At 33.0% G+C, this 10,777-nt stretch overlaps 2 protein-coding genes across 2 annotated transcripts in view; one reads left to right on the top strand and one right to left on the bottom strand.

The window, feature by feature from the left end:
• The first annotated feature begins 3,038 nt into the window (after positions 1 to 3,038).
• Positions 3,039 to 10,777, top strand: part of LOC143079267 (uncharacterized) — a 28,299-nt gene continuing 20,560 nt past the window's right edge. Inside the window, exons 1-3 of the mRNA XM_076254509.1 lie at positions 3,039 to 3,174; positions 6,153 to 6,232; positions 7,430 to 7,705. Of these exons, the coding sequence (XP_076110624.1) occupies positions 6,154 to 6,232; positions 7,430 to 7,705 (355 nt within the window). The 5' untranslated portion in view covers positions 3,039 to 3,174; position 6,153. The remainder of the gene's footprint in view (positions 3,175 to 6,152; positions 6,233 to 7,429; positions 7,706 to 10,777) is intronic.
• On the bottom strand, positions 4,368 to 5,789 carry LOC143078551 (uncharacterized). The gene is made up of 2 exons (XM_076253412.1): positions 5,774 to 5,789; positions 4,368 to 5,605 (listed from the first exon to the last, which is right to left on the bottom strand). Exons 1-2 carry the CDS (start codon positions 5,787 to 5,789, stop codon positions 4,368 to 4,370), a joined length of 1,254 nt encoding a protein of 417 aa, XP_076109527.1.

The raw sequence follows: 10,777 nt of genomic DNA, 5'->3' as shown, positions 1-10,777 counted from the left end.
GTAAATGGGATATGGGATATTGATGCATTTATAAGGATATTGAATTTTTAACATGAAAACAAAATAAGTGGAATTTAAAAGTTAAGTACAGAAATATTTACATCTCACTTGATAAAATTGCCCCAAAAAGTTTAATATTAAAGGTCATGTTAGTGCTTTGTTGATTTTAATTGAGTTAATGGTCGTTTTATTTAAAATTCATCCAAACCCAAGCGAAAAGTATTGATCTATTTTCGATATTTATATGCTCATATGTACTGATAATTTTAAAAGTATTTGTTTTGCTTTCCATACTTCGTTCCTTATTGTTAATTTTCCTTTTTTGGATGGTGGTGTTCCTTTGGCACTATCTTACAGTGTTTGTATATCACAACACTTCCTCTATGTCCGTGTCTGTTGTAACGATTTGGATTTTAATGAACGAAATCTATGTATTACTGGTAAATAATATTAAGTCAGGAATTTAGTTACCACAAATCACTTAAAATCTTTACTAAATTCTAGATTTGGTTTTGAAGTTTGGTTCTACCTGTAAAAAAAATATTTCAAACGGGATAGCACATCCTCATTTTTACGGAGATGTTGTTTACCGTGCCATTGGATGTTGGATGTGTAATGATTGATAATTTAGTCTCAGATGCATTACTTTTTATTAGTTGTAATTGGCTTTGAACTATCTGTCAGTAACTGCAAGTACTCTCAGATCTGTACTTAGTGTCTTTTTGTTGATGGGATGTACAAGTACTCGGTCACGTCCACTCTCTGTTTTTGTTAGATGTATTTCTATTTGTATCAATCTGATGAGTTAAGCCTTTTTCAACTGATTTGTATAGTTCGTTCTTATGTTGTACTGTTACACCACTGTCCCAGGTTAAGGGGAGGGATGGGATCCCGCTAACATGTTTAGCCTCACCACATTCTGTATGTTTGTGCCTGTCCAAAGTCAGGAATCTTTAATTCAGTGGTTGTCGTTTGTTGCTGTGTTACATATTTGTTTTTGTTCATTTTTTTTTATACATAAATTAGGCCGTTAGTTTTCTCGTTTGATTGTTCTACATTTGTCATTTCAGGTCTTTTTATAGCTAACTATGAGGAATGAGCTTTGCTCATTGTTGAAGGTCGTACGGTGACCTATAGTTGTTAATTTCTGTGTCACGTGGTCTCTTGTGAAGAGCTGTCTCATTGGCAATCATACCACATCTTTTTTATGTTATATGCTCATATGCATTGATAATTTTCTTGAAATAATCATAGATTTTTGTTAGATGTATCCATCTGATGAGTTAAGCCTTATTGTTGTCAATGTTTTCATTTGTTTTGATGCTTTATATGATTACAGGATATTCTATACCTCTTATTTTTTACGTGGCGTGGCGAGGATCTTCAGAGGTCTCCACGTTTCACAGATTAATCTGATGTGCAACGGCTGTTTTGCCAGACAAGCTGGGGCCGAGGGACGTCAGAGCACGTCCCATATCAAAAAGTATATATTTCGCTGTATAAACTATGTTAATAACGAATAATTATTAAATAATGAATGTAAATTAATATATTTTCTTTCTATTACTGGTGTTGTGAGGAAGGAAATTAAAAAAAAGTAACAAAAATATTGGGATCTATGTAATTCATAAAGGTCAAGATCACAGAGTCAAATGTTGTCTTATTTCTTTGCAAAACAAGGGCTGTGCAAATTTTGCCTGCTGTAAAAATATTGCAATGTTCAGTTAAATGTAATGCTAGTATGTCACGTGGTAATTCGGCATACCGTAAACAAATTCCGAGGACAGCATACAATAATTATTTATTTATATATATATGAATGCATTTATATATAAGATTGGTACTTTTTTATTGTTATCATATCTAAAATGCTTAATTTATAAAAATGTCCGAAATTCCCCGTTGTCCGATTTTCCCCATCTTTACCCTAATGTACCTACATTACACTTAACTGAACATTGCAATATTTTTACAGCAAGCTTTCTTGTGTTAAATTTTGAGTTATTGAACTTGCATGCTAAATATCCACTTTTTGATATGGACGTGATCTGACGTCCTACATTCCAGCTTGTCTGGCAAAACAGCCGTTGGATGTCAGAGCAATCTTGGACAAGAGACAGGGTTGAGTCCTTCTGTTCTTTCCAACATAGGTTAACGTGTAGGATGAAGTTTCTTATCAATGAAAGAAGAATGCTATCAAAATTATATTTTACAGTCATATGCATCACGGTTTGACCAATTAAAAAAAAGTCTGAAATTAGACCCCTTACACTAAATTTATCGTTTAACATCACATAAAAGAGATTGTTATGCAAGGCTCTAAGATGGAACACTTCTTCTTTTGGACACATACATTGTATATTCTTATTTAACACTAGAAGTATGCACTAAATTTCCTTTAACACAGTTTGTTTTCCCAGAGTCAAAATTGTTGACGTTGTGATGATGAGGGAAAAAATGGGCTTGGGAATGAATTTATAATGATTTTTTGGGATATTTCAAAATAGTTTTAGGGATATGGGATATTTGTAAAAAATATTTATTGGGATATTAGGGGTAAACATTATAGGGATACGGGATATTGGGATAAAAACTTAATGGGATATGGGATATTGATACCCCCCCTAAACAAGCCTCATTTTAAGACATCAATATATTTTACTTGCTTGTGATTTTTTTAAGCAGAATTGCCAGCCGGGATTGACCTCAACCGAGCACGAAGAAATAATTATTATACTGCATATATAGCGAGAATGGCCTAGTACGAAACCAGTGTACGAAACAAGTGAGTTACGATTGACAGGGAAAGCCTAAAGGTCTACGTCAAATAACGTCATAATATGTGCACTTATCATCTAATTCTTGCGCCAAATTTTGTAGATCAGTTTATTTAAAATTGCATAATTAATTTAAATCAAATCAATTTCCCTCTTCACAAAAGTTGAGTTGTAAGACAGTAGAGCAAAAACAGTTCTTACGTCTGTTCATAAATCATACTTCTTAAGTTTATTGAATGCATTATTTTATCCCTGCGCGAAGAGTAAACGTCTTGTTACGTCATAGTAGGTCATTCTTCCACAACTACGACATCGTAGCAGAAGGACATACAGAATCTTTAGAGTATTTTAGTTTTTCCGAAGATTCTGATTGCAGCGAAGCGTCATCGTTTTCCAAGTAAGTATAAAACATTAATTTTCATTTTATACTTGTGGTCCTACATAATATCGACATCATTTTATACGGACTTGTTTCATTAATGTTTGCAGACTTTATTTGTTTGGTAAAAACGAGAAGGCACAGAAGCAAAATAAAAATTATAGTTGTCAGTGTCATAAGGTCGCAGCATCTTAAACATCAGTGGCGGATCCAAGGAGGGGGCGGGGACCCGGGGGTTGGAACCCCCTTTTTTTGGATGGAGACATGTGGTTTGACCCCTCTTAAAGTGGCTGGATCTGCCTCTAAACATCACACGTTTTAAAAATTTTTTTTTTTTTTATATTAAGCATCAGTGGCGGATCCAGGGGGGTTGGGTTCCTAGGGTTGGAACCCCCTTTTTTTTGGCCGATCAATGCATTTGAATGGGAGCATATAGTTGGAACCCCCCTTTACTTTGGGTTGGGACCCCCCCCCCCTTTTTTTAAATGGCTGGATCCGCCGCTGAGCATCATGTTACAAATATTTGTTGTTTGTTTGTTGTTGTTGCCTTGAAATCATACAAGTACATAATTGTAAGGATGAGATGCTTTCAACCCGATTTCTCCATATTAAATCTGCCGTCTGCTGATGGTAATCTTCAATCTTCAATCTTTGTCGTGATGACAGAGTAATCTCTCTTGTAAATTATCCTCTCTTGTAAAATAATTATCACTAATGTAGTTTCTCCTTTGTACTTATATATTGTAGGTGGCGCTTTAAAAATATTATCTATAGAATTTATGTATGAAGTGAAATAAATTTAAAAAATAGTTCATTAGGTTATTGAAATGGCATGAAAAATTAAAAATATTAAAAATTTAAAGAAATTTGTATCAAATTATCCACTAAAACGGTTTGTTTCCTCTATGTACTCCGCTAATAGTTGATTGATATTTTCTGCATTTGGCAAATTGATTGTTAATAAATTGTCTAGATCTGTTGGAATTTGTCCTGTTATGAAGTATATTTGATGAAATAATTTGTCTCTGGCATCTGAATACAGGTCACATTCAAAAAGGTAGTGTTGTACATTTTCTTTTTGTTTGCAGTGATCACAGGTTTCCGAGTTGATGTGCTGGTTTATTATAAATTGGTATGCATTTAATTTAGAATAACCTGTTCGTAAACTGTTAATTATGTTGTACATTTTTTTTGACGGGAAGTTTTTTTTATTAAACTTTAGTTTTAACTTCAGGATGAAATCTGAAATAATGACGTCCAGTATCACTATTTTCCCATCTGCGTTGCCATTTTTTTGTAACGGAATTTCTAGCTGCTTTTTTTACATCTTGTTTTGTAAACACTATGTCATCAACTGCTAGTGTTTCTGCTTCTTTAGCAGCTTCTTTTGCCAGGGAGTCTGCCTCGTCATTTCCTTTTATGTTGGCATGTCCTGGTGTCCAGTTTAAGTTTATTAAAAATCCATGTTCGTTTAAATTTTTTATTTTCCCTTTGATTTCGTTAATGGTTTGATGATAGCTGTCACTTTTCCAATTGAGAGTTAAGATACCTAATGAGGTCTGACTGTCCGAAAATATAGTTAAAGTATTAATTTGCTCTTTTGAAAAAGATTCTATGTAATCCAGTACCATTTTTATTGCTATTAGTTCAGCTAGCAAGATTGATCCTTTGTTAGAGACAGGTCTTTTTAATTTTTCTTCTTGATCATTAATGTAAATGATAGCTCCTGCACCACAGGGGCCTGGATTTCCTAAACATGACCCATCTGTAAACGCGACTGCTGTGTTTGGTGTTTGAGATTGGAGTTTTTCCGAGATAAGTTGTTTTCCTTCCTCTATTTGGGCTGGTGTTCTGGATTTTGAGCTGCCTATGTTACGCCAGTCGTCAGGGGCTCTAATGACTGATACTAGACCTTGGTATTCATACTGCGGTTCTATCTTGTTTATATCAACCAATCCTGTATCTTTCATATCTTCAGTTTGTTGATACATTTTTCCTAATGGTGATATGAATTTTTCTGGATTTTTCTCCTCTTTCCAAATTTCAAATTTTCTTTTAATTGGGACATTATTACTATATGAATTAATTTTTCCTAACTCTCTGATGGCCATTTCTTCTCTTCTTAAATCTATTGGTAATGTTCCACTAAGTACTTCTAATGCTTCAAGGGATGATTGAGATGGTAGATCTAAACACAATGCTAACCCTTTTCTTTGTATTTCATTTAATTTGTCCAGATGACTTGAAGAGCTGGATTGCCAAATACTACTAGCATAATTAAAAATTGAACATACTAAGCTGTCATATATTTGAATAAGTGTCTTTGTTGGTATTAATGCTATTCCCTTGATTTCTCTTATAATTCCTAAAGATCTTTTGGCTTTCTTTACTGTAGATTCTATGTGACTATTGAAATTTAGTTGTTCATCCAATTTTAATCCAAGTATAACTGGATTAGGGTTGTATTTTAGAATTGTGTTTCCAAGCTTTAGTTTGATATTTTGGACTTTATTTTTTTCTTTACTGAAAATACTGTACTCTGTTTTTTGAGGGTAATTTTCGTTATTGACTTTTTTTATCCATTATTGAAGGCAGTCCAAGCAAAACAATATTATACGCTTCTTAAACGACATAATTATAGGTTAAGGTTCATCACAAACAAGAATGTGTCCAAAGTACATGAATGCCCCACTCGCACTATCATTTTCCATGTTCAATGTTCAAATGAAATTGGATAAAAATATAATTAGGCATTAAAATTACAAAGATAATATCAATAAGAACATGTGTACTAAGTTTAAAGTTGATTGGACTTCAACTTCATCAAAAACTACCTTGACCAAAAACTTTAACCTGAAGCGGGACAGATGGACGAACGAACAGACGGACGAACGAACAGACAGATGGACGAATGGACGCACAGACCAGAAAACATAATGCCCCTCTACTATCATAGGTGGGGCATAAAAAGTGCTAACATTTTTATTTTGTTTCAGAATGTTTCCGTCTCCAGGGCCCAGGTCGCGGAAATCATCACCTAAGAGTGTAGATGACATGACCCTTGCTCAGGAAAAGGGTAAGTAAATTGTCAGTCTGAAACAAAAAAATAAATGGTTTGTAATGTATAAATCAAATAATTAGTTCTAACATAAATACACCAAGTAGGTCAAACTGTAATTGTTAAACTAAACAAACAGTAAGATTGACACATGGTATGTGGTTACACAGACTAAGCAGTAAAGTTTGACACAAGGTTTGTGGCTACATAGACTAAGCATTAAAGTTAGATTGACACAAGGTATGTGACACACAGACTAACCAGTAAAGTTACTTTTTCAACTGATTTTTATAATTCGTTCTTATGTTGTTCTGTCACAGGTTAGGGGAGAGTCGGGACCCCGCCAACTTATATATGTATGTGCCTGTCCCAAGTCAGTAGCCTGTAATTCAGTGGTTGTCGTTTGTTTATGTGTTACATATTTTTTTTCGTTCATTTTTTTATACAAATAAGGCCGTTAGTTTTCACGTTTGAATTGTTTTACATTGTCTTATCAGGGTTTTATAGCTGACTATGCAGTTTGTGCTTTGCTCATTGTTGAAGGCTGTACAGTGACCTATACATTTGTAGTTGTTAATGTCTGTGTCATTTTGGTCTGTTGTGGACAGTACGTTGTCTCATTGGCAATCAAACCACATCTTTTTTTATTTACCAGTAAAGTTAGATTGACACACAGTATGTGGCTACACAGACTAAGCAGTAAAGTAAGGTTGACACAAGGTTTGTGGCTACACAGACTAACCAGTAAAGTTAGATTGACACAAGGTTTGTGACTACAAATACTAGGGAGTAAAGTTAGATTGACACAAGGTTTGTGGCTACACATACTAGGGAGTAAAGTTAGATTGACACAAGGTGTGTGGCTACACATACTAGGGAGTAAAGTTAGATTGACACAAGGTTTGTGGCTACACATACTAGGGAGTAAAGTTAGATTGACACAAGGTTTGTGGCTACACATACTAGGGAGTAAAGTTAGATTGACACAAGGTGTGTGGCTACATAGACTAACCAGTAAAGTAAGATTGTCACAAGGTGTGACTACACATACTAATTAAGGAGTAAAGTTAGATTGATACACAATGATAGTATTTTGCTACTCAGATGAGAGGGCCATACAAACTCCATCACAAGAGATGGAAAAGAGGGCCATACAATTTCCATCAACATCACTTGAAGTGGTAATAAGATCATTTTTCTCATTTAATATTATAGAGTCTAGCAGAACACCACCGTCACCACAATTGAAAGAGATTATCAAATCTTCTCCATCGCCACCACCACTTGATATTGAAGAAGTGATAAAATCATTTTCATCTCTAAACATTGGCAAACAGACCACAACACCAAAAGTTGAGAAGGTGACTAGAATGAGAATGTCACCAAAGATAACAGAGCTGGTTAAATTATCACCATCACAAGAGGTTGATATTGAGGCCACAGAAACTTCATTACCAGTGGCAGTGCATATTGCTTCACAAAACATTGGAGGTAATAATTTTTCCATTTAAAAAAAACCTTCAATTTAAGTGTACAAAAGAGGACTCTCTGACCAGATTTACAGTTGGTTTTGATTATATTCAATAGCTGTCCTGTGTAATAACAACCTTCAGTAAAAATAGAACCATTGAATCTGATTTTAATTAACATGAAGTTAGGATGAAGCTGGTTTGACACAGGAGATAGACATACATCCCTTCAATTTATTGCTGTGCATGTTTCTACTGTATATGGGGGCATCGGTGGCCAAGTGGTCAAAATAGTTTCTACTGCTATAAGCCGAAATTTGTTCCTGTGAAGAAAAAAAATTCCAGTGGAACTTGAATCACAGGAAGTATTTTCTGGGAGATTAACTTTTTTAAGTTCACAGATAATTTCTGTTTAATTTGTTCAATCAATATAAAATAAGTTCCACACTTTTATAGGAATAAAAAAATATCCAACATATATTTCAATGTCAGACATCAAATAGTATATCAAACAAAGTTGTTAACAGTTACATAGGAAGAAATGTTTTATTGTCATTGTCCTTGGAACCTCACTGTTTGACCTCTGATCCCTATTTTTACTTCTAAGGTTTAAACAGACAATCATTCATCTATTTTGAGTAATCCTCATAAAATAAAATGTGTGTTACTGTTTCCTATTACCCCACCCTCCCTACTTTTAGCTTTAAAAAAAGCTTACATTAAATTTTGTTTATCATTTTCAATAAGCACTGTTAAAGTCAGAATGTCAGATCTCTCAGAAAAGTTTTTTTGCTGCAAACCTTAATAGAAAAAAATCGAAGTATAATTGGAAAGATGTTTTGAATATATTTGTGTGTTGCAATGAATTATGTATAAGGACTTTTTAAATGATGCATAAAGATATACAGAAATTTCAGGTCAGGGGAGATTATGCTGTACTACATGAAAAAGACTTTTATCATGTTTATGATTCAGACTTTGATATTGGATTTGAAACAAAAACAAAAAGCCAAGTATCGTAGGAAAGGAGTTTTGATTATACTTGTGTGATGCAATGAATTATGTTATAATGGCTTTTTAAATGAAGCAATATTAAGATATGCAGAAATTTCAGTTCAGGTCAGATAATGCTGTACCTTTATGTAAAAGACTTGTTATCAAGATTTTGATATAGGCTTCGAAATAGCATTTAAAAACAAAACTATAATTGAAAAGTTAAAAAGATACCAGTAATATAATATGCATTATAACAATTTATTAGGTCAACATTTTCTGTTTATGATTTTTTTTTCAATTTGTACAATTCCAGCAAAGGGGAGATAATTCAGTGTTCAATGTAAGGTATTTTAGATGTTTTCTATTTTATGTTGCATGTTTGTCTTTTTATCTAACATTTCAATTAACCTAATTTGTAATTTGTAAATAGTTTGTTCTCACTTTATGCTTCCTCTATCTTAGTTTTATTTATGCACTGCACTGTGAGTTTTCAATGGGTAGTGGTTGTTTCTGTCATCTATAGTTGCTGTTTTATACCTTTTTTATATATATATTTATACTGCACTCGTTCTATTTGAGCAGTCAAAATGCGTTGACTGTATATTTCTATGTCATATACAGTCACTCACTGACCCGATATCACTTTTCTTCATGAATATTTAAATAGAAATTGCCGACATAATATTGAATTATTCATACGACCTCTTCAACCTGTTCTTTTTTCAAATGCATACAATGATGCGTGGAACGACTCAACATTGTTTCTTTTGCAATTCTTGGAAAAACATATTTAATTTGTTAATATTTTTTGTTTGCAACCTATAAATCATTATGTTTTATGCTTATGGTTGATATTTAAGTCCATACTCAAACGATTTCGTTCACCATCAAGTGTTGGTTTCAACAGATAAATGTAAATTTTATTGTGGTGTATATTTCTCCGCGAGCATGATGTGATGCCTTTTTAAAGGGTATTTCCCCCAATATTTAAATCAAATAAATAACCTTAACGCATTAAACAACAATTGAAAATGTTTTTTTTAGATTGCAGTATAAAGACAATAATAGTGCATTGACTTGACATATCAACGATATAAGGATTCGGCCCGAAACAGGGAACTAGCTCGGCACAGCCTCGCATTTCCCAGTTTCTAAGCCTCATCCTTATATCGTTGATATGTCAAGTCAATGCACTATTATTGTCTATAAACTAGCTTTTTAGTTAAGTTTTAATGCTAAGTCTGAAAAGGAAGATATTGCCTTATCTGTTATTTCACAATTTTCAAACATACTGTAAGTTGTATAATATACAATAAGAAAGTAATTTTACTTAATGAATAGCTACTCATTTTGAATTTATTGAACCATAAAATTCATTTTTGACTCTTAGCATTGAATAATCTGCAATAGACAATAGACAATACTTTATTAATAAACCTCAGACACATAGGTGTACAAGAGGACATCATATATACACGTATACACATGTTTATACTCAATACATTCACACTAAACATAATAATGCTACATACATGGGAAAATATAGCAAATGTCAATTTACAAACTACCATAACTTTCAACTAAAAACCAACATAAATCACAAGTATCGTGTAAGAATTTTTAAAAATATTGCTAAGTTTTTGTAAAGTTCTACATGACAAAATGTTAAAAGCTGTTTCAATTTGTACTCCGTTGGATTTGCAGTATAATATTGTGGAATATATTTATTTCTAAGCAGTTTTATTTCCTGTTTTTGACATTTAAAAAGATAATGAAATTCATCTCCTATTCCATTTCCACAAAGATGACAAATTCGTGCATTTTTTGGAATTCCGGACCATCTTCCCGTTTCTACAGGAATTTTTAAATTTGAACATCTGAGTTTTGCCATATAAATCCTGTCACACAGCTTCAACTTTATCAAATAGGTTTCCAAACGAAATTCCTCTTTATAAAATGAATAAAATGCACCTCTTGAAGAGTTATTCATTTGTGAAAACCAATGTTGGATGAATTGATCATTCAGTTTTTGTGAAATAATGTTCTTTAATCCCAGTTTATCCAATGGAAGTTGATTTTGCCAAATAAAACTAATTCC

The sequence above is a fragment of the Mytilus galloprovincialis genome, chromosome 6, assembly GCF_965363235.1.
Source record: "Mytilus galloprovincialis chromosome 6, xbMytGall1.hap1.1, whole genome shotgun sequence".
Lineage (NCBI taxonomy): Eukaryota > Metazoa > Mollusca > Bivalvia > Mytilida > Mytilidae > Mytilus > Mytilus galloprovincialis.
The sequence above is the reverse complement of the archived record's forward strand: the minus strand, read 5'-3'. Positions and strand labels throughout refer to the sequence as shown.